This window comes from Pezoporus flaviventris, unplaced genomic scaffold (genome assembly GCF_033815535.1).
Source record: "Pezoporus flaviventris isolate CSIRO_AGI_PZ_B2104156 unplaced genomic scaffold, CSIRO_AGI_Pfla_v1 ptg000025l, whole genome shotgun sequence".
NCBI classification, from domain to species: Eukaryota; Metazoa; Chordata; class Aves; order Psittaciformes; family Psittacidae; genus Pezoporus; species Pezoporus flaviventris.
Genome location: NW_026892573.1, coordinates 4356908 through 4381967, shown reverse-complemented (window position 1 = coordinate 4381967; position 25060 = coordinate 4356908). Strand labels below are relative to the sequence as shown.

General features: G+C 36.9%; 1 protein-coding gene across 1 annotated transcript in view; it reads left to right on the top strand.

Moving 5' to 3' along the window:
• The window catches only part of VWA8 (von Willebrand factor A domain containing 8), a 178177-nt gene that overhangs the window by 17347 nt on the left and 135770 nt on the right, over positions 1 to 25060 (top strand). Inside the window, exons 3-9 of the mRNA XM_061457275.1 lie at positions 1909 to 2039; positions 3713 to 3823; positions 16700 to 16867; positions 19421 to 19585; positions 19996 to 20045; positions 20377 to 20485; positions 23373 to 23477. Of these exons, the coding sequence (XP_061313259.1) occupies positions 1909 to 2039; positions 3713 to 3823; positions 16700 to 16867; positions 19421 to 19585; positions 19996 to 20045; positions 20377 to 20485; positions 23373 to 23477 (839 nt within the window). The remainder of the gene's footprint in view (positions 1 to 1908; positions 2040 to 3712; positions 3824 to 16699; positions 16868 to 19420; positions 19586 to 19995; positions 20046 to 20376; positions 20486 to 23372; positions 23478 to 25060) is intronic.

The window sequence follows — 25060 nt, the reverse complement described above, 5'->3', positions numbered from 1 at the left end:
CTGGTCTGTAATTCCCCGGGTCATCCATTTTCTCCTTCTTGAAAACGGGGGTTATATTTCCCTTTTTCCAGTCATCAGGAACTTCACCTGACTGCCATGATCTTTCAAATATGATGGCCAGTGGCTTAGCAACTTCATTTGCCAGCTCCTTCAGGACCAGTGCATGGATTTCATCAGGACCTGTGGATGGATTTCATCAGGTCCCATGGGCTTGTGTACGTTCAGGTTCTTAAGAGGGTCTCAAACTAGATCCTCTCCTACAGTGGGCCCAAGGTCTTCATTCTCACTGTCCCTGCATCTGCATCCCAAAATGAAAACTAATACGGGGTATGCTAATGACAGTTGTTCAGTAACCAAAGCAAAAAAGCAAACCTGGAATGTTTATTTACAATTAATCTGATAATCCTAATGCACAGACTGCTCATCTATATGTGTGTGCTATTCCTGCTCATAGTGGTGGTAAGGATGTAGTAGATTTCTTTGGACATAGAGGACAATTTCAAATTGTTTTCCTGAGTGCCAGACCAAAACTTTCAGTTAAAAATTTTTATAAAATCTTCCTTAGCCGACTTTATACGTGAAAAATCTTCCTTGAGTCTCATACAGTCATTTAGTACTATTTCTGTGATCTTACAAAAATTAATTTGAATTCTGGTGTACAGAGATTCAACGGTGAGCCAGAATCCTTTGGAACTGATGGGTACTATTGCTTGCCAACTCTGCTGCACGCATACTGCTTTCCTGAGATGGAAATCTGATGTAGAACTAAGGCTTGTTTTTTAAAATTCTAGCTTCTAATTACAACCAGCAGTCACACTGAAAAATGTAAATAACCAACTAATAAGTTGAAGATTTCATCACCTCTTGCTCCTTTCTTACTGTATTTTGGTGTGCAAGGCACTAGCCTTGAGGTTCCAGGTTCAAATCCTGTCATTAGTCTTGTCAGATTATCCTGAAAGCAACCATATATGTATACGCATTCATATATCCCCCCCCCGGCTTGCTTGTGTTCTCCTCGTGCACTAGTGCTTCAGAGTGGTTTGGGTTGGAAGGGACCTTAAAGATCATCTCTTTCCACTCTCCCACTCCACCATGGGCAGAGACACTCCCAGTAGACCTTTCCTTCGGTGTGCTCTTTCTTTATGATGCTTTCCAGTGCTACCAACATTTGCGTACATGTAGTAAATGTTTTAGTTTAATTATAATCAGGTTATTGCTTTTTAAAATAATAAGGGCATGGTATTCTTAATAGAAATAAATGGATTTGTTTTGAGTTGTTTTTTATTATGATGTTGGAAGTTGTGTGGTATTGAAGTAGTCATATTGCAAGGTTTGTATTTCCTTGGTAATTTAATTCTGTGTTTTATTGTGTCAAAATGTAAACAGGAATGCAGTTATCTTTTAAGAACAGAACAAATTAAATATGTCCCTGAACATTAAGCTTAGTCTGATGCAAGCACAATATTTTTAAGTTCATGATTTACAGAAGCATTGGGATATAGGCTGGATAAATCTTTTAAAAATTGTTAATAATGTAACTTCATTATATTAACTGATGCTGAGAAATCCACTCAACATTGGGTAATAAAAAACAGTCTTTGCTTTGATCAGTTTAATGTGAAATGAGAATCAACAACTTTTTTTTCCCCCTGTTTTTTATTGGGTTGCTTTTTTGTTGGGCAGAGAAAAAGGCAATGAGTAAGATAGGTGTATAAACTTTATGTAAATGAAGTAGTCTATATAAGCTGTGTGTGGATTTCCCTGCTTTTCAGTTGTTCAGCTTTAGGGCACCACATTTTTGTGTCTTTGTTTTATTTTTGGAGATAAGAACAAAAAAACATGTGCATGGCCAGGTATCTTAATGCTTTTCAGAATTAAATAATACATTCTTATCTTTTTGTTTCAAAGTGACAGATTCTTTGGCCCAGGCTGTAGTGCACCATTTAAGATGGATAATGCAGAAAGATCTTCTTGGCCAAGATGTCTTTCTTATTGGTCCTCCTGGGCCTCTCCGGCGATCTATTGCCATGCAATATCTGGTAAGTATGTTGGTTTAAATTCTTGGAGACATAGTCATTAATGTCAGTTAGTCATTCCTCTGTTAGCCAAAAGTTAAAGATAGTCCTAGAAAATCTTAGAGCAAGCTACTAAAGAGGTAAATAAGATTTTCCATAAATGTGCTTTCCAAAGTTCAGGTTTTGTTACAGATGAATAGAAAGTACAGACATTTTTATACATGTTTTTTTGCTTAAACTTCAGGGGAAGAAAAAAAAAAAAAAAGAGTTGGAAAACTGTGTTACCATATGCTATCACAAATGGAGAAACAGTTTGTTCCAGGCATTATGTATGTTAGAAGATGAAGATATCTGCCTACTGTTACAGACAACAAATCATTTTTGCTTCATTATATAAAAAAGACATGAAGCAAAGGATTTGGGAGAGGAGTGTTCTGAGTAACATTTGGGAACAGTTATCATGAGTGATTAGAAAGAGTAGATGTGTGTTTGATACTCTCTTGGATTGTGGGAAGGACTTGCCTACGTCCATCTGCATGAACCATGGCAGCACCATGTGCAAAATTTCACGTTTAAATTGATGCTGCCTTTAAATGATCAGGGAGAGGGGGTTGTCTGCCCCAAAAGGTCATGTGAGTAGGACTTTTTTCTGCCATGAGCTCCAACTGAAATCTGGTTGGGCAGAAGGGTAATAAATGGAGGTGTATAAACAGTTGTCACAAAGATCAGCTGTTCCTTTAAAAATCAAAAGATGCTGCTTCAAAGACTTAACTCTCAGAGGTAAAGCATACAGAAGAAAGCTGCAAGATTCTGAACTTTGGAAAGGAGAGCAAAGGTTTCGTGATTCAACAAACTAGGTGTGCTACTTGATAGCTTAATGAATTCCTTAAAATAAATGAGAAAAGCTTGGTATAACCTAAAAACAGGACTTGGGGAACACCTGATATCCAGGCATGGGACATAGAATGTGTCTTCTTATTTATACCACTGTTTGTACGAGCTGTATGAGCTATATGAGCTATATTAGAAAGGCTGCAGCTTACTGTTTTAATGCCATGCCAACAGTCACATGAAGACTGGCTTTTGCATGTGAGCTGATACATGCTGTGGTTCCTTTGCTACGTAAACCTGGAAAACTTATCTGCCATTGCTGAAAGCTACTACTATGTGTTTATAGATAGAACTATTTGTTGAAGAAAACCTTCTTGTATCTCACCCTCTGGGGTTCTTTAATTATAAGAATGTACAATTGTATCTCTCTGCAGCATAAAGGAACTGGTGGCTTTGTAACCACTAGTGTAAGTGTTACTGAACAGTGGAACTTGAAGCTTGTCAGTCTTTTACAGAAAACTTCTGCATTTCATTCATGATTTGCAGATGCTGATTGTTTTTCAGAATCCAGAACCAGAAGGTAAATTTACAGGATGTTACACATGTTCAGTGGAAAGAATATTTTTAAAACAGGTTTGGGGAAAATAAAAGATTATTGAGCAGAAATTCAAACTGTTTTGTTTGTGGCAGAAGACACCGTAAAAATTTTAAAAATAAGAGATATAGATTTTGTTCAGAGTTTTTTGAAATCACTATGCTGCTGCCTAGAGCTCTTTTGTACAATTATGCCACTAGGCCTATTATTAAAGTTCACTTACTGGGGTTATAGTCTTATTTTTGTAATAATTTTAGACTATTGTTCACAGGAGCTAACGAAGAGGGAGGTTGAATATATTGCACTGTCCAGGGACACCACAGAGACTGACCTCAAACAGCGACGGGAGATCCGAGATGGCAGTGCTTTTTATCTTGATCAGGCAAGTTGCAGTCATGCACCACCTAATTATTGTTTACAAGTAATTTGAAGGAAGATGTGGGTTAGATGACAGATTAGTGTGTGGATTTACAGAGTGACATGTTTCTGATGCAGTTAGAAAGTCTCATATAATATTCTTGATTACCGAAATATGTTATCTTTATCCAAATCCAAGGTAATTCTGTCTCTTCCAGGGTGCTACAGGGTTGATTCAGGCAAACTATTTTTGATACGCTTCTGTAAGGAAGAGTGAAATCCATTCTATGCAAGTTAGACAATCACTTCTCTTGGTTTCCTCTTCCCTAACACTTGTAGCACATTAGATGTATTCCTGAAATGAATCTTCTGATCTTGGTTCACTGAAAAAGAATCTAGTTCATGTATTTTAACAGTGCTCTGTGTTGTGAAACCCAAGCACAGTAAATGGAGACAATTGGGAGATTTGATTTGAAAGCTCACTGCCACTCTGAGCTTCAATAATGATTTAAACATTCCTGCCATCACTATTGCCTCAACCCATTACCTAATTTAGTACAACCATAGTTAAGGTAAGTTTTCTCTTTGTGAGTTACCAGTGGCATGTCTCCCCTTTAATTATGCAGGTAAAATGTACACTTTATTTAGAATATCTGTTTTCCTAGATACCTAAAATTTATATACAAGTTAGGTTTCTAACTAAATAGGATGAGTCAGTTCCTCTGATGTAGTGTGAATTTAAATGTGTTATCTAAAAGAATTTTCAGTTGGTGATGCTATAGAGGTTAATGATATAAGTATTATAGAGTGATTTGTGGGTGGAGGGGGAGATGGGATCAGGAGAGGAAAGAGAACCTGAAGGCTTTGTTTTCTGTTTTAAAGAAACATTTTCCTTCCCTCCCCTCCCCCGCAGCCTTCTTTTTGAATTTCCAGTGATCTCTTTTTCAGACTCCAGCTTCAAAGAAACCTTTAAATGGATTTTCTTGAAACCACGATAAATGACTTTGAGCGATGGAAGATCCTCAGAATGAAGGATAACAACTAATCTAAATTCTTTTACTTACTTCTAGAACTTCAAATTATGTCATGCTTATCTGGAAATATGAGGGTTGTACAATATAAGATAACTTAAAGCACTGTACTATGGATTAGGGCTGTAAACGGCCTCTCATTTACAATAGGGCAAGAGCATTTGTGTAGGCTGTGGGGTTAACTCCCTAACTTATATTAGCTCCATAACTGCTGTTATGGACAGCCTTATCCTCATGCTTGCTACAGGATAGTGAGGGTAATTTACCCCTGGTGTAAGAGCATTGGTTAACTAACATTTTGTAAGAGACACTGTATCAAGGACTGTAAGAAGCTTGCCAAGATGTGAGATGATCTGTTAACCTTGTATTTGTCTGAAGACTGTGATCCTAATGTAAGAATGAGGCAGCTTGCTTCAGTTTATACAAGCTATTTTGAGTGATCTCACCCCAGTAAGAACACTATAAAAAGATTAGCCTTCTAAGTTCGAGGTCAAAAACTGTCTTTCTTCCTCAGTGTGTTAGAAATTTTCAGTTGAAAGGTTTTTACCAGAATCAAGCAGACAACAGTACTTCAGAGCAAGACTTTCACTTATGAAGTTACTGAAGTACTAGAATCAGTTGTAATCACAGTGTCTTTTTTCAGCTCATGTGTTGCTCATCGTATATGTAACCAATGTATGTTTAAGCTCTAAATGGAAAGTAAGAAAATAAATCAGTGATATTTAGATGAGAACTTTGAAAATTCTGGAAACATGGAAGATGGATCTCGTAGGTAGTGATGCTCCAGCTGAGTTTTCTAACCCTACCTTTTAGTTAAAACACATAGAGTTACATTTAGAACTATCACACATCTCATTATAGCTTAATAATAAAAGGTAATAAAGTTTTACTCTAGGGTCTTAATTTTATTTAGTTCCTTTAATGATTTTGAGGTTTGCAGATGGCTGTACCAGTTCAGAACATTGCAGAAGGGAGGCACTACTTCCTTAAACCCCAGACTATGGGGTTTCAAGACAGGGAAGGCTATCAGTAGGTAGTCTTAACAAAATACTTCCAAAAGAGCATGGATTGCTCCCATTGCTATAGGTGAGCTAAAGAGAAGGTAAACTCATACAGGCAACTGAAGATACAGTCTGTGCTTTTCAGATGTACATACCATTTCCCTTCCTGTGGAATCTCATGCTTCCTCTTCATGACACCCAAGAGAAGATGGCAAAACTTGAAAGTCTGGTTTCTGGAACATCCACTGTATGAATTCTGTTGGTCAAGTAAAACTTAGCTTCTTTAAGATAGATGAGGATTTTGGCATGCAAATCATAATATAGTAATGTAATTATCTCACAATTTGAATAATAATATACTGTAATGAAAGTGGCATCTTATTACCAGAAATAACTTTATTAGAGTGAATCAGCAAGTTTGCAGACCCACAAAGGTTTGCAAAGTTGTCTGTGAGTGATTGGTAAGATATTACGGCTGTTTATAGCTCTTGGCACTTCTATGAAGACAGGCTGAGAGAGCTGAGACTGTTCAGCCTGGAGAAGAGAAAACTGTGGCGAGACCTTACAGCAGCTTACAGAGCCTAAAGGGGTCCTAGGAGAAGAGAGAGTTTCTACAAGGGCATGTAGTGACAGTGCAAGGGGAAATGGCTTTAACCTGAAAGAGGGGAAATTTAGATTAGACATTAGGAAGAAATTCTTCACAATGAGGGTAGTGATGCACTGACACAGGTTGCCCAGAAAAGCTGTAGCTGTCCCATCCCTGGCAGTGTTCAAGGCAGGTTAGATGGGGCTTTGAGCAACATGGTCTAGTGGAAGGTATCCCTGTCCATGGCAGGCGGGTTGGAACTGGATGATCTTTAATGTCCATTCCAACCCAGACCATTCTGTAATTCTATGATTCCATGATTCTGTGATTTAATAGAGACAGATTAAATACTGTAAATTGATATCTTGGAGGTTTCAAAACATCTGATATGTTTTAACGTGAAGTTGCTGAATATGATTGCAGTTAGTTATTTAAAATAGACTTGGAAGATAGTGATTTGGAAGCAGTGATTAAAATTCTATATTGAAAGGCTGCTGTACCAAATATCCTTGCATACAAGCATTTCTTACTACTAGGGTGAATCAAATGGGAGGATTTGGAGTTAGGGAGTTAGAAAAGATAGCTGATGAGGAGAGAAAAGAAAAAGGGGTGTTTCATCAGAAATAGGGGACCATTAAAATAAAGGTAGCCACTGAATTATTTGATTCATTCCCAATTAAAATAATGTAAAATAAAGGACTTAAAATGGGATAATCGTGAATTATTTGTTTTCATTCAGTTACTAACAGCAGAAATTTCATTTTCTTGTCTTTACCTTGGGCCACTAATTTTGGTTTTCAGCTGTTAATTCACTGTTAAAAGCCTCAGAAATGTCATTACTGCTGTTATTGAGACAATTAAGTAACCTCTTGGTTTTATTCTGTAGTTTATTGCATGGGTTAATTGTATCGTGTATCAAGTAATTACTTAGAATTAGCTTATATTACTTAAATATTTAAATGACAGATTCAAATTTTGCTTTTATTGCTAGAAGAGTTTGTCTTGCAGAGTGGATTCTGTTTCTATAGCTCTTTGTAGTAGAGCCATCAACTTGACTGAACCAGTATGGAGATTCTATTATCAGTCTGTATTTTCAAAAATTAAGGAATTAGATTTTGTATTATTATGTCCTTTTTTTTTCCTTTCATTTCTGATGCAGTTTTTATTATGTGTGTAGATATAAAAGGTACATGTTTGGTTTAAAACACTTGTGACTGCAGCCTTCTACGTCATTTATTACATCTAAGGAAATCCTGCATCATTGTAATGTGGTGGCTGCAATTGGGAGAGTAGCTAAGCCAGTTCATTAGCACTTGAGAGGTGGGTTGCTCCAGGATTGTACTGCAAAACATATGGAATGCCCAGTTTGTTTACCCTGCATCTTCCAGCTTTTGCATTAAATGAAACAAGTTTCGCAAAAACAGATCACTTAATTAAGTCTCAGTCTTTTCTGTTTGGGGCAATTAAACTAACTGAGGTTGGAATAAGTGGGAAAATGTCATATGGTATGTGCTGGAAGATGACAGATACTATGTCATGTTTTGGAAGATTTGCTGATTAAGCTGGATCTACCGAGTGGGTACATATGTATGTCACTGTCATTTCTGTACGTACAGAATTAGACTCAGTTTTGGTGTATCTTTGAGCTATGTGAACATACTCATTTTAATAGAATACTTGCGTATCCCTAACCTCACTAGCATCCTAAGTTATACAATGATAAAATATGAAATTAGCTGTCAAGATACCAGAAAAATTATCTTCTACCATGGCTTGAAAGACTTTATGTAGTAATCAATTAAACACTCAGAGTGACAGAAATGACAACTTAAATTATCCCATTAAATGAACATGATACGAAATCCCCTGGAGTAGCACTACACAGACTTGAGTTTGGTTTCTTTTAATCAAAAAAGATTAGAAAGGGAATTATAAAATGAGACATGAGATTAATTGAATGAAATTATAATTGCATTTGAGAGTGTGTGTATTCATATGCATATATGTTTGTATACATATATACATATGTATGTATATGTATACATAAAAAAAATTTCTGTACCATAGAAAAGAGACGGATAAGAATAATTCAGCTTATAAAAAAATTAACCAGTGAGCGCAAATTATATAATTCTTTCACTTACTAACTTAGTATGTTGGAGGTGACTGGGTTTTTGGCAAGCTGGTAAGTTAGCCACAGCAAAGACACTGTCAGAAAGTATAACTTAGTTGACTGTCACTGCAGTATCTGTCTGTCCAGCACAGGGAGGTAGATAGCAAAGTCTGTAGAAAGAAGAGGCAAGCAATACAGTGTTCCAGAAGTATGAATGTTATTATTAATTTTCTTTTTCTATCCAACGTTGAACAGAAAGAGGGAAATACTAGGTAGCAACCACCAGTATTTGGATGAAGTTAATCTTTATTGGTGTTGACATGGTATATCTTGAATCTAAAAAGAAAATGCATAAGAACCCCTGTAGAGTAGCCTCTTAACTCATAGAAGTGATTTTAATCATTTGCAATACTTATTTTATATTTTTAAATGTGTCAGCATTTAACTGGATTTGTTAGGTTAGCAGTTCAGACTCTAGATGTAGAGGGCATATAGATGAATGTCTGCAATGCAATGTGAGTAATATTAGGACTATGTATATATGATTCCTTATAGATTTAAATCAAAGGAGTAGGGTTCTTTTTTCTTGAATCTATGTTTCAGTTCATAGAATCATAGAATGGATTGAATTGAAAGGGACCTTAAAGATCAACCAACCCCTCCATCATGGGCAGGGACACCTTCCACTATATCAGGTTGCTCAAAGCCATGTCCAACCTGGCCTGTTATAGGTACATATTTACTTCCTTTTCAGCTAGTATTTGCTATAATGCAGGAAGGGGCAATACTTTGTTAAACGGGGGGTCATAACATTCATGAGCAATATAGACATGATGGATGATGCTCTGTAGCGATTTACAAGAGAAAGTAAGTTCATAATTTTTAAATATCTGTCAAGTACTTAATTTGCTTTGTATTCTGATACTCATCAGGAAAAACATTTAAATAATCCATCTGTCGTAGTCTTGTCCAGAAGACAGGAGTTGTATAGAATGAACATAAAACCCCCTAGGTTTCCTTGCATATACTTGCACTGGTAAACCTGTTCAGAAACTCAGATTCCCTGTACCTTGGCCAGGCTCTCTGCCCAAGATGCAAAATATTTTGTATGTCTGATGTAAATGTATTGTTGTACTGACATACTTGGTGTAAAGCAGCTGAAATTGCATGACCCTGCCTGGGTGGGGACATAATACAGTTTGAAGGCACTGTTGCAAAAATACCTGAATGTGTTGTTAGGGGGAGGGGTGATGGAAATAAAACAGATCATTTGACATGTGGTAGTTCAAAAAAGGGGAAAAAAAAAATCATGTGGAGGAAGCTGAAACCAATGACTATGAAATGAGACTGTTCTAGTTCTTGTCACATTAACATATTTATGATCTTATCATGTGTTGATTCACTTCCTAAGGTAAACTTTTCTAGCCTAGTTTTCTGATTCAAACCTCCAATAAATCCAGGTTGTTTCTTTTGTAGTTGATTTTCAATTCTGTGCCATGGTATTGCATCATGAGTTAGGTTCTAACCAGTTAATGCTGTTCTTCCTCACCGAAATGTTAACTACTGCAGACAGCTGGAGTCTCTCTGGCTGACAGTGCTCTGTTATACTGCAATTTGCCTGTCATCATTGTGGTTTGGTTTGGTTTGGTTTTTTTATAAAAAATGAGTGAATAACAGTATTCAAATGCAACCTGCCCTCTAATTTTCCTAACCGTGCAGGGGAAAATTAGTTATAAAACCCACCCAGAAAACACTTGATTAACTCAGCAGGGAGGTAGGCTGAATAGTGAAGATGTAGCCTCCACCTCCTTCCATTACAGAGAAGGAAAAACATTGAATTATTTAGTTCTTGAGTTACTTTTCTAGTTTGACTAACCACATTAGTTACTATTACATTGATTTTAATAAAACCAGAAGATCATGTTTGGAATGTGTAAGTCAGTACATTTGTGGCTGCCATGCATGGAATCAAAGAATGGTTTAGGTTAGAAGGGACCTTAAAGCTCATCTAGTTCCAGCCCCCTGCCATGGGCAGGGACTCTTTCCACTAGACCAAGTTGCTCCAAGACCCATCCAGCCTGGCCTTGAACACTTCCAGATATGGGGCAGCCACAGCTTCTCTGGGCAACCTGTTCCTGTGCCTCACCACCCTCATAGTGAAGAATTTCTTCCTAATGCCTAACCTTCTTCCAGTTTAAACCCATTCTCCTTGTCCTGTCACTATATGCCCTCATAAAAAGTCCCTCTTTGCAGGACCACCTTAGGCACTGGAAGCTGCTCTAAGGTCTCCAGTGAGCTCTTCTCCAGGCTGAACAAGCCCAGCTCTCTTAGCCTGTCTTCAAAGGAGAGGTACTTCAGCCCTCAGAGTGTCTTTATGGCCCTCCTCTGGACTGATTCTAACAGGTCCATGTTTTGACGTTGTGGGCCCCAGACCTAAATGCAGAACTCCATCCAGGTAGGGTCCCAGGAGAGCAAAGTAGTGGGGGAAAATCAGCTTCTTTGACCTGCTGGTCAAGGTCCTTTTGATGCAGCCCAGCATGCAGTTGGATTTCCAGGCTCCAAGTGCATGCTGCCAGCTCATGTTATGCTTATTGACCAGCACCCCCACGTCCTTCACCCTTAGGGCTGCGCTCAGTCTATTCTCTGCCCAGACTGTATTTGTGCTTGAGGTTGCCCTGACCCAGGTGTAGGACCTTCTTGAATTTCATGAGGCTTGTACTGCCCTACCTCTCAAGCATGTCAAAGTCCCTCTGGATGACGTCCTTTACCTCCAGCGCATCGACTGCACCACACAGCTCGGTGTCATTGGCAAACTTACTGAGAATGCACTCAATCCCACTGTCCATGTTGTAATTGTAAAATGCAAAGCTAGTTATCATCAAAGCGGAAGATTTTGTAACAAAAAACAGAATACACATTTTAGGTGAATAGTAGGTCTGTTTGTAATCTCATCTTTGAGTGGCATTACACACTGAAACTTTTCTATTAAATACATAATATTTGAAGAAAGTAGTGCAAGATTTTACAAATATTTAAGGGAAATAAGACGGCAAGTTTATATAAAAATTGACATTATTACTTTGAAATTGTTTGAACATGACTTTTAATAGCCCTTTTTCTTACTACTTAATTTTTGACAATACTTTTATTTTGGAGGATGTTATCAGTTCAGTCCATTAAATAGTCATCCATTTCAGCGTTGCTCAACAGCTTTCCTGTTTGCTCAGCTCATGAGGGAAAACAATAATTAAGGAACTAAGAGGCTTTAAGCCTGAACAGATATCTTGAAAGATATTTTTTGGTAGATGCATACCATTAGACACGCTGTTTACCCATCCAGCAAAGTAGGTTCAGCAGTAGGATACAGCCGTATATGCTTCACTGCCTTTAACATATGTTCTACATCTATCTTTAAATTCCTGGATAATTTGTTATTTCCACATAAGTATTATAAAACATTTGATGATTTTATTAGTTTTGTTGCATTTTCTTAAAAGAATGAGGTGCTTACAGTAAATTACAAGTCTTGGTCAGTGTCCTCTTCCTTCCTTGGTAAAATGAGGAGTAAAATGCATATTCCATTCTGCGACTCTGTAATTTGTTTTTCCTTGTATCTTTTACTTGTTGGTTAGTTTTAATGATTTTAATTTGAAAAAATTAATGAATTGTATTTGACTTGTGGAAAGAAATTTAGAATGTACCCATTTCCTCTGAATTTTGTGATATTTGGTAGCTTGGTAGGTCACAGAGACTCAAATTAATGTCCATCTCCCCCTGGAAGACAGCCTGCACCTTGGCTTTTATAGTCCAAGTTCTGTTAGGCTGCTGCAGCCAGTCAGCATCATGTTAGCTCAAAACCAGGCAAAGTTTTGTGTTGTCTTTACCAGCCGGTTGTTAAGGATCAATCTTCACGATAAGAGAGATCTGGACATGATATTGTTGGGATGTTTACGAGATACGGGAGGGAATGGAAAGACTTGGGTGGATGAATTTGTGTGGGATATTGTGCCGGTGGTGGGAACAAGATACTGCATTGAAAGGGACATCTGAAAGGTAGGCTGCAGATGTAGGGAGACCTTACCTCATTAGTTCTCATGTTCACTGAGCTACTTGTACTGTTATTTTTCCACATTGTAGTTATGGTTGCTGTGCTTGAGATGTCATTACAGGGATCCAGTTTTCATAACAGGGGCAAGTCAATTTCTAAAAAAAACACCAAACTTGTCTTGAGGTAGCTTCTGAAAAAGAGACTGATTACTGTTGAGCAATTTTAATACAATTCTGCAATGCAGCCTGTTTGTTGTACTTGGAATGATGCCTAGATCTGAAAAATTAAAGCCCTTTACAGTTCCCCGAGAACTTTCCTCATGGATTTCAGGGCAACCAGAGTTTTCTGGTTTCTGATAAGCATTTTATAGAGAGAAGAGAACTATCATTTCAGTTCTTGTATTTGAAACTATACTGTTGAAATTTCTTGTGCCTTTAAAAATTACTTTGATTAGCTTTATGAAAATGTCCTCCTTTCTCTGGTGCTTGTGCATTTTGGTATGTGCATTGTGGTGAGCTTTTCTCTGTCCTTGTACCCTTTCTGACACTGTATAACTTCATCCATGTGCTTATATACTTTGATTTATGTCAAAATTGGGGTTTACAGCTTCCTGGATTTGTTGTCTTTTGCACTGCTCAGATGGAGGAGCTCACTGTGGTGAAGTTACAGGAAAGGCAATGGAAGTCTGCTTAGGGTTGTCTTGATTCCTAAAGTGATTTGCCTTTAAAGATAAAAATATGTTCTTGTAGGGGCAGTGTGAAACCAGATTAAGCATTCTTTGTTAGGTATTTGTTGCATAAACATATTACTTTCAGAGCAGCAGCACTGTGTGATGGGTTTTTGCTCCCAGCCTGCGGTGTCTCCAGGTATTCCCTGGAGCAGGTATCCAGGTTACCATCCTTCCAGAGCCCTAGGAGCATGGGTGGGAGACAGCAGCATCTGTCCTTCTCTGATGAGCAAAATAGTCTCTTGCTGCAGTTACAGTAAATCTGAAAGTAAACATTTAACAAATTCCCCTTCACCTTTTAACAAGAATTAATACTTTTAATCTCAGGTTTATCATTAGGGTTGCGCAATATAAGCCCCTCTTTCAAATTGTGCTTTATGTTAAACATTCGAGCCTAGTGAGAGAGGGAGGCAGTGCAGCTATTTCTGAGTTTTCATTATAGAATTATGAATATTTCTTTCTTGGAAACATTTTTAAAAAATGATTTTCAGTGACAGATTGCAAACTTTTACTTTCCTTCCTCTGAGTTTTTTTTATGCATTTTAGTTTCCATACCAATCCGTCAATGCACAGATATAACTGAAATAATGATTCAGAGGATGTCTTGTAGTATGCCTAGTTCATTGCAAAAAACCTCATTGCTCTTTACCAACCAGAATGCAGAAATACTGTATTTTGGCCAGACATAACGTAGCTGTTTCAGTCTTAAGAGCAGACTTTATGCTGTTTAGCGCAAGAACTTCAGATGTAGATGAACTGCATTTATTTCTTTGTATTTTGGAGAACAGTTTCCAATATTTCAATTGCGTTTTGAAGGTATACGAGGAGTACAGTCTGGAAGAAAACCAGAGTAGATTAGCACCCAGGTGGTGTTATTGCTGTTAAATGGTGTCTTTGATAAAGAAGTGAAAAACCATGGTTGTGCATTCATTCAGCTATTCCTGAGGCTGATTAAAAAAGGTAGGCAAAGACCATCTGTAGCATACTTTTTAAATACTATTGTACTGAGCAGTAGGTTTTTGAATAGTAAAAACTTCAGGTAGTTCCAAGCTCTGGAAACTGTATACTTTTTATATTTTGGTCCTGTAAAATAATAAACAGCAGGCAACATAGTGCAGTAGGCTGCTTCTCAAGATTGCACTGCTAATGAAGAACATATTCTTTCTTGAAGTTAATGATTGTTATATACTTCCTGCTATTTGCTGCCTACCCCTCAAGCAGATTGTCTTCATATACAATTTTGTGAGAGAGATTTATGTTGATTCTGGAAGCCTGCTATTTCAGCAAGCCTTCATCCATAGTGTCCGTGTCTCAACATGAGTCAACAAGACTCTATGGATACTCAAAATATTTTGAAACCATATGAACAGAATGTGTATTTTCCTCTGGCTAGTAAAACTCAGTCATAAAGTCTTCATAGACTTATAATATGCAGAATCCAAGCAACTTGGCAAATAAATTGTTTGTTAAAGCATATTCTGGCTGTATCTCCAAACTGCGTTTAGACAAAATAGCATTTTGTTCATGCCAGGTATTGGACTGGCTGCTGGAGACTCAGGTTTTCTATTCAAGGAGGTGGAGCAGATTTTTGAGTTGGCCGGTGACCTTTCTAGAGAAAAATGTTAGTACAACATTTGTCCTTTGTACAAATGCTATGGGATGAGGAGAGAGGAATTTTGTATTGCCTCTTAGTAGAGTATGATGTCCTGAATTAACAACAGAAAAGTCAATTAACATACTGATTGCGTTTTGAAAGAATTGGAAGAGAAATAATCTGAGCACTACTACTTCTTTAATAGATTACTCCAAGTTCCTCAGATACTGGTTTTGAGGCTAGATATTAAAATATTGTGTTTCAGAGAAGAGAGCTTGATCTTGAGATGTGTACCAAGACTTGTGAGTGCCTTTTTTATTTCCATCTTAATTACAATGTGAAAAGCTTACATTATGGTCAATTTGCCAGTAGTTATTTATGTTTCTGTACTGTACAGAAGGAGCATCTAAATTAGTTAGTTTTATCATTTAGTGTCTTATCTTTTCAGATAGATCTCTGATTCTGTTGTATGCTTTATACCATGTAGCAATTCATTTGTTGTGCTGACCTGTTCTTTGCTTCTAGTTTATGCTTATGCTTTTGTTCTTTATACCTCTGCTTTCATATGTAGTTTTCTGTTGTTTTTTTTTTGTATTCTGATACTCTTCATTATTCTTTCTCATATTTTCCTTCTTTCCGGCCCAGTTTTTGGCATGTATTTTATTCATCAGAGATTCCCATCTAGTATTATATGAAAGGTTCTTCTGTAAAGTTAATGGGAGACATGATGGGAAAAGACTTCATTTATTCTCCTTTGCAGCTGTGCTTGTGTCTAAAGTTGTATTAAAATGTAATAGGAATGCAAAGGAAGACTCTTTGGTGCCTCTTTGGTGCTTCTAGATGTTGTCTTTGCCTAAATCTGCCCCTTAATTATGTGATTAAACTTCTGCAAATGGGAAGTAGACAAGAATGCATTGAATTCCAGTGTCTTTTACTGGACAGTAATTGTGAATATTAGATAGGAAGTGCAGTTAATTTACCTGAGTGAATGTCATTGACTGCAAGTTACACAAATTACCAGTGCTGGAGTTTAGTTTTACATTTTGGCTCCACATTATGCACTTAAATAAACAGCCACGTTGTCAACTAATAAAGTGAAATACTGAAAAGAAATAACTTTCTATCCCAGCGGCTCCAAAGGATTATCGGGTTAATGGCTACATTTTTATTCTGGTTTTGTAGAAGACCATGTTCTACTCAGGGAATGTAGTTCTAAATCTTTATAATTTTATCACATTTTAAAATGTTTATTTATAGCACTATTTTGGTTTTATCATCCATGTTTGGTTTCAATGAACTTCTGTTCTAGTCAGACTAAAGCAGTGTACCAGGGATGAATTTCACTGGTGCATACCAGGAGCAATCCAAGGCAATACCTGACTTTTTTCCTAAATATTTTAATAGAATTGTAAATATGGTGAACTACCTTGATTGTATGTTTGCTGTATAAATAGTTGCAGAATTTTTAGATAGCATTAAAGTACAAAATATTACGCAATATAAAAATGAAAAGGTGTCACATATTAGTATATACTGGGTATACACTAAAGTGTTTGCAAGGTTTTACATTTTACTCATTATAAAATACCGGAACTTATTTCTGTCAGTCCCTATAACAGTTAGGAGATAAAAGTCTGGCTCATGGATGTGTAGCACTAAGGCAGTCAGCTACTGCTGATTTCTACTGATGTGAATTTTATTGATTATTACAGAAATAAATACTGTTTTGGGAAGCACCTGGGAGTTCTTTTTCAGCAGGATTTAATGTTTATGTAATGCTTATTTTTATATTTTTTAATAGTGTGCAGTTCGTGCAGCTACAGAAGGCAGAATCCTTGTTTTGGAAGGTTTGGAGAAGGCTGAGCGGAACGTCCTGCCCGTATTAAACAATTTACTGGAGAATAGGGAAATGCAGCTTGAAGATGGTCGTTTTCTTATGTCTGCAGAGCGTTATGACAAACTTCTGCAGGTATGGAAATGCTGTTTGGATTTTCCATGGTCTTTTTCATGTTCTTGGCAGTGCTAGGATACTGTTACGAAGGGGAGAGTATTTATGAGTCAGATGGAGGCAGTCTCATCAGGGTTTCTGTGTTGGATTTTTTTCTGGGGTGTTACATAGGATGACATAGGCAGGGTGAAAGCTATGTGAAAAGTCAAACTGCTGCTTGCAACAACAGCAAGAAGTTTTCATCTGTATCTTGTCTCTTCACATGAAAATGTATAGTCAACGTTAATGCTGTAAGCCTGTATGCTTCTAAAATGTAAAAGCCACAATGTAAGAGTAACTAAAATATACTCGAGAAAATAGATTTAAATGGAAATTGTGCACATGAAGTTCAGAAAATGCTTCAGCATTGTAGTAGCCCTGTGTCATGGTTTTAACCAAACCAGACAACTCATTCACTTACTTCCCCCCCCCCTTCTTGCCCTCCCCCTACTCCCGGAGGGACGGAGAGGAGAGTTAAAAAGAATGCAACTCCCACGGGTTGAGATAAGAACAGTTTAGTAACTGAGGTATAACACAAATCACTACTGCTACCACCAATAATAATAATGATGAAGGAAATAACAGGGGAAGAGAATACAACACATCACTACCATCCAATCGATAACTCGCCCCCCCCCAGCCCGACCAAGCACCAACTGATACCTCCTCCAACCCTGCAGTCTCCCAGCCCTCCCGGCTAACTCCCAGTTACATCCTGGGCATGACATGCTGTGGTATGGAATACCTCTTTGGTCAGTTTGGGTCAGGTGTCCTGTCTCTGCTTCCTCCTGGCTTCCCCTCCTCCCTGGCAGAGCATGAGGCTCACAAAGTCCTTGGCCAAACCAAAACATCATTGTTATCAGCTCTGTTCCCGAGCGGAAAGTCAAAACTCTGCACTGCACCAGCTACCAAGAAGGAGAAAAATGACTGCTGCTGCTGAACCCAGGACACCCTGTTGCTAAGCTTTTAAAACATTAGGATACCGAAAAAATGAGATAAAGATGAGCAACGCTATATTCTTTAGTGTTGTCTTGCCTTTAATTTACAAAAGTATATGTAAACAGCCAATCTGAATTATAGGAAATGGTTAGAAATTTTGATAGGAAAAGGGATTTTAGCATCTGCTGCCATTGCTGCTTTAGCCATTTTCCTTTTCTGGGGGCTTCGAGTCCTACTGCTTAAATGTGAGTGGATACTTTTCAGGCTTTCTGGGTCCTCAGTAAATCTCATCAAACAGTTTTCAGTAGTACTCTGCATCTTACTTTCATGTACCATAGCTTCCAATCACATACCTGTCAGTCTCTCCTAACAGTATGACACCTGCTTGCTCCTGTTTCTGTCTGTCATACCTAACAGTGGTAAAGTACCTAATTCAGACCCATGTGGCACAGAAAGGAAATTTACAATAAGCCTTCTGTCATTGACCCCAATTGAATGAAGTTGCCAACTATGCTGAAGTGTATTGGATTTCTGAAAATATATCCTTATTTCTTATGCCTCTCATCTGTTTCCTCTCTCACTCTCATCATCTCCCCATCATTCTTCTGATCCATGCCTTTCCCAAAACATACTTCTGATATTTAATTAGTAGATGCAGTTGTTAGAGTCATTATCATTATATTTTAAATGTAAGCTTTTAAAATGTAATTGTATTTAAAGACTGAAAATGAGAATTCAAATTTAGATAGGCTTTGGTTGCAATTATGCAAATCATCTGCCTCTTTTCTTTTTTCCTTTTTAACACTTTTCCTAATGATAAAATGTTTCAAAATGAGTGCCTTGGGCACACTGCTAATAGTATATGAATTAAATAAATCTCTTGCTACAATGCTAAATCTAATATTGTTGTTTTGTTGTTTGGGGAATATTGTATTATATAAGCTAATGTTCTTTTTCTCTTCTCCTGTGTGAATAATTACTGTACATCTAGATCTGCAGGAAATGTACTCATGTATGGTTTCAAGGAAGACGTAACTGTGATGTGGGAAGACTAAAGAGTGCATTTTTTGTGTGCAGTGAATTTTTATACGATAAGTGAAACACAACATTTAATGTCCTCATAAAGGAGCCTAGTTCTGTGTTCTTGCTTATAATAAAGCGTAACTTGTAAATTAAACTTTTAAGATGCACATTTTAGTCTCTTTTACAGTTAGGGGGAAAAAAAAGAAAAAAATTTGCTCATGGTAACCCACTTCTAATATTTTAGGATACAACTAATTTTGTGGTCCACTTATTTTCTGGTTTTTTTTGTGAAATCAATGGTATAATGATAATTTCTCAGCTTTGACTATCTTCAGTCAAATTGCTACAGGCCAAAAGCTGCACTTAATCAAGTATTCCGTCTATGTTCATTTTTGAAAAACTTGCTTTTACCAGCCACAGATTTGAGTAGTTCAGCCCTCTCTATCCCCTCTGAATGAAAACATGGCCACATTTAGGTTGAATGACCTGATACCCAGTCTACAGCTTACTCGTCATGAGGCTTTAAGGATGTTTTTTTTTTCTTTTCTTGTTGCTTTATTTTAATTAATTTAGAGTCATGCAAAATCAGAGTTAGATGCTTGGAAGATTGTGCGGGTTAGTGAAGATTTTCGAGTGATAGCATTGGGCCTGCCAGTACCTAAATATTCCGGTAACCCTTTGGATCCTCCCCTTCGGTCTCGATTTCAAGCTAGAGATGTTTATCATCTGCCCTTTAAGGTAAGTGTCCTAGCAGAAAGGTAGGATTGTGTGTACTGACTAGAGCTAATATTTTGACGTTATGTTTTACTTAGCTTACCTTTGAAAAGAATCCTTGAGTAATAAATTTATCTGAAAGGGCATTTGTCATAATGGGGCCTAATAAATTCCTGGAAAGCAGGTTTATTGTTGCCAAGGAATGTTGCAGCAGAAAAATAAACTTCGTAGAACATGTAACCCTAAAAGAAAAGATTTTATAATCTTTATTCCTTTATTTATTTATTTTTTAATAAAATTAATTCTGTGTCAAGGAGTGAGTAGAATCCACCTGTCTAAATTAGAGGGAAAAATAGAAATTATACATCGTGAGTTGTGACCTACAGTCTGATCCCCAAATTAATTTACTCTGTGATTTTACGTTCTATTTGCAGGACCATCTTCAGCTATTATATTCAATTGGATCAAACATTTCCACAGAGAGGTAATTTTTCATATTTAAAGAAAATGAAAATGGAATGAACGAAGAAAAGTGGTGTCCTTTCAGGATTCCTTGCTATTTTTGTGTCTTTTTTCACTGCATAGATACCAGAACTGAAAGAAATTTTTTAATGTGTGTGGGTGTATGCTCACAGAGCTTTTCATATGCAGCCTTCATATAATGAATCCTTAATGCTTTAGAACTTCAATCACACCTTTCTTATTTGCACTCAGAAGTAGTTTCAGCATCTTATACTCTATTTAACTTTTTAGACTTTAGTATTTTAAATACAGATAGCATGTATAAAACTGTGTAATTATTTTTTCCTATGCAGAATTTCTCAGCTCCTATCTTTTGCTACAACTCTCTGCTCTCAAGAATCTTCTACATTGGGACTTCCAGATTTTCCTTTAGACAGCTTATCGGCTGCAGTTCAGATTTTGGTATGTGCATACACATGTGCTGTGAAACTGTATGGGCTTAAAATTAGATTTGGATTATTCGTGTTGTTAGAATAAGATGAGCATTTAAAAAATAAACCTGAAAAAAAACTAAGGATGGTTTGAGGGAGAAAAACACCAGTCAGTTATCTCTGGATAATACATTAACCAAGCATATAGCGTAATAGTAAAGGAAAAAAATATGGCATGATGGAAGATTTGTGTTGTGATTAAATGTATCTTAGTTCTTAAAATGGGTTCTATTCCACTAAATCATCTTAACTGACTCCAGATGAATCTATAGGTTACTTGATGATACTGACATAGTCAGTGAAGACAAATAAAAATCACAACCTGAAAGTTCTTCTGATTTAGTAGTATGCGTGATCATATTGATTGCATTATAGAGACCCTGTTATTCTCCATTGACACCAAAAAGGACCCAAACCAACCATATTCAAATATGAGTATGTGACACAGTTAAGCTGTGTGAGATGAAGCCTACACTAGGTCTTTGGGTTGGCTGGCAGATTTTAGAATAACCATAGTCATAGAGGATTACCTGAAGATACAGGTTGTGCACACTTGAAGATGCAGTAGTTTCTGACAGCCACAGACCACCACAGGGAAATAACAACTACTGCACTTTGCTGAGTTCACAGGGGCAAATCAGTCAGGTCAGGACTACATCTCAGGCGGTCTTTCTGCTTTCTGACAGGCTTTTGTCCCTTGGACTTTATGATTACATAGTAAAAAGTGAAAGTAAAAACTGAAGATGCCTCTGGAAGGAAGTCAGGGAGATGAGATCTGTATAAAGAGAGAGAGGGATTGGTGCTGGTTTATATGCAGGAAGATACAGTCTTGCCGTCTTTACAGGAGGGTAAAACACCAAGACAGCTTCTGAAACCCTCTCTCCAAGGTACCAGGTGCCTATAGAGAACTTTCTCTGTTCTGTCTCCTGTACAGTCATTTTACCTATGGTACTGCTCAGCTGCAGATCACGTCTACATATTTTACTGGATATGCATTAGAACATAGCAATTACTTTTGTTACTGTGGTGTTCAGTCCCCTCAGTTGTGCTCTCTACTTACAGACATAATTTTTTTTGGAATTAGTTATACTGCATCAGATGTTAAGAAGTGATTAAAAATCAGATTCACAGAAATGAAATGTTTTTTGAAGGGCTTTAGGAAAGAAATACATGTTGGATTTTAAAATAAATTGTAACTTTTTATTCTTTGAGCTCTGTAGTGAAAAATTATTTTTAAATGAATGCCAGATGGCTTTCAGAATAATGGAAAGAAAATGAGCCTTAAGCTATTATCTAAACTATGGAATGAAGGAAGCATTTTATTTTACATTAGAGAATGTGAAGTGTTATCATTGTATGAGAGTGTCTTTTTTAGGTAGAAGGGAACCGTTTCTTTTAGAATTAGTTTTAATCACTTGCTTTTTCTAAACTGACTGTTCCTAGTGATTCTAGCTACAGCATTTTTCCTTCACATGCTGGGGCACTGCCGTCCTCTACTTCTAGCTTGGTTGATTCACTTGTTTCAAAGTGTGAAGGGAATACATTGTAATGACTAGCTTTGTATCTTCTGTCATGGATTCAAACAGTCCCAAATTTATTTCTTCAGTTGAAAACTCCTGTCTGCTAAATGGGAGAATTTTTTCTTTGGGTACTGTTCTGAAGAGGCTAATTTCATACAAGCCATTGTAATTATTATTAGTTTGAGATAATGTGGACAAATTATATGTTAAGTATTTATATATAGACAGAGCGCTTTTAAAATGCAATAAAGGACTCCCTGATCCTTTAAGCAGGACATTTACTACAGTGACTTAAATGGTTTATTTTTACTGATCTTTTTTAAATATGGAACATTATAAATAGTATTACTGATTATAAGTATAAATTGAATTATGCATTTCATAAAGTATGCATGTCCTGACTTCATTTCTAAGCAACTCTTCTTTCATCTGGGTGCCTGTGTAAATCCAAGTGTATAACTGAAAATCAGTTGATTTGATTTGAATGATATAATTTACTTTTTACTTGGATGAGGGCTTAAAAAGTAGTGCTAGTCCACTGACTATTTTTCACTACTGTTACAAGAAGTTCTTTTTTTAAAGCAAACAATCAAGCATTACTTTAGGGTTTTTGAAATACATTTTTCCACCAACAGTGGCTTCATGCAAATGTTTCTTGAGTATTCATATATACATTTCCATTTCTTTCTCCACTACTGCAGCAAAATTATAAAATCTTTGCCTAGTTCAGGCAGCAACTGACAAAAAATGTAGTACTTGTAACTAACAAGGAGATGGGAAAAAAAATGTTGTTTTCAGTTTTGTATGGAAAGTGCAAGCAGACTTAGTATCTCATTTCAAAACAAAACAGTTTTGATCAAACTACAGAATTTCTAAGAATTGACTTAAGTAGAATCTGTACAATGGGATAGAATAAAAATTAAACACTAGAAATTGCTGTGAATGTGTAGATCAGTATTTAATATATATTTCTTGTCATATTGATTCTTTTTTGGTAATACTATGAATCTTGGTTACCTGTGGTGGAATTTGTCTCTCTGATCTTTAAATATCTTTAGATATCTGAGCGAGTTACTGTAGCTTCCATTTATGCACAGGAAAGAAAGTAATTTTTAGGATCTGGTGGTTCTAATCTACTTGAGACATCTAGATTATAATGAATTGCATTTGAGAAATGCTTGTTTTGAAATTTGATTGAATACTGTATGTAGTGGTCATTTATATCCTGCCCTTGCAGTTTTATTTGTTCAGTGCTATGTAAGATTTTCAGGTTAATGGATGATGATCGAATGAGTGAATAATTTCTTTTTTTAATTTGTATTATTTAATTTGAATTAGGATTCCTTTCCTATGATGTCAGTCCAGCATGTTATTGACCGGCTTTACCCCTATAATGTTTTCCTTGGAAAGGAAGGCAGAACTGCAGTCAAAGATGCATTAAAAGTAAGTATTGTACATATATACTATAATTCCAGCGAGTGATAGATTATGACAGTAGTTCTCCTGACTAAAGTTTCTTCACTACTTCCGTAAAGAAAAGAAATTTTAGGTAAACTGAATGGCTATATTATTGCTGATGCTAAAACAGTGTTTAAAAAAATCCAACCTTCTGAAGCTAGTAGATTTCATTATAGTGAAAGGTGAATCCTATGTGTTCTGTAGAATATTTAAACCCCAGTTCAAAGTCTGCAGAAAACCCCTCATTATATAAGCAATTAATTGAGAGTAGCTGCTTACATGGTTATGTGGTCAGATACTTAAAAAAATACTTCAGCATTTGAGTTTTAAGAGGAGATACTAAAATGGCAATAGAGACCACATGCACAAAATAAATTCAGTATAGCAAGATTATAGATTATATTCGTCTCTGGGTTTGGTCTTTGTTAGCTTGTCGCTGCTTGATCTGTTTGTTGTTTTGTTCACGTTTAATAATAGTTTAAAAAGCCTACAGTTATTATGAGTTATTCCATTTATCCTTTTAAAACATCAGTGCAATGCCAGCTTTCTTTTGCTTTTGAATATGTTGTAGGAGTCATATATGCTGTTGAAAATAAGCATTCACATCTTAGAGCATCTTTACCAGTTCTCTCAGTCCTGAAAATTAGAAGCTATTTGTACATGAATATTTAGATATAACAAACTTTGTAGCTAGTGAATTTTTATTTTTCCTAAAGCCAAGTGTGTGTGTCATGAAAATGTTTGTAGCCCGTCCCTGCTGACACCTTCCATATGCTGCCTTTTTGCATTGGAGCTCAGTCCTGTATTCCCTGTTCAACCAGGCTGGTCTCCTACCCGTCTTACTGAGTACCTTCCATATGCTGCCTTTTTGCATTGGAGCTCAGTCCTGTATTCCCTTGTTCAACCAGGCTGGTCTCCTACCCGTCTTACTGAGTTTTGGGATGGACAATCCTTGAATTTGAAGTTGAGCTGCCAGCTTTCATGAACTTTCAAAGCTGCCTCCTGTGGGGTCCTACCACTTCTCTGAATAAGCCAATCTGGCCTGAAATCCAGGATCTGTACTCTGTTACTTGTCTTCATCACTCCCACTTAGGATTTTGAACTCCTTTATTTCATGGACGGTACAGCTAAGGCTGCTGTTGATTGCCACATCCACAACCAATTGCTCCTTGTTTGTGAATAGCAGGAGCTGTCTGTGCATCACTCCTGCCAAGCCAGTGCAGAGCCTGTACTGAGACATTGTTCCAGGCAGTCTCAGAAACTTAGATTGATTGTCATGCTGTGTTGCCCTTCCACCACATGTCAGGGTGATTGAAGTTGCCTATAAGAACCATGGGCTGGGTGGAAATAGACTCCTATCTGCTAGCAGAGCAGTAACAGTCATTTCTGTTCTTAATATGCCTTTATTTTAAATCCTTTATGTCATTTGGTTTCCCCTGTCAGTTATAAACAGTGAATGTGTTTGTATTCAATACCATCAGCTTCCTCCGTTTTCCATTCTTTTTATTTAATTTTATGTTTTGTGCATGGTTTTTGCTTCCCATGTAACACAGGTTGATTTGCCTACT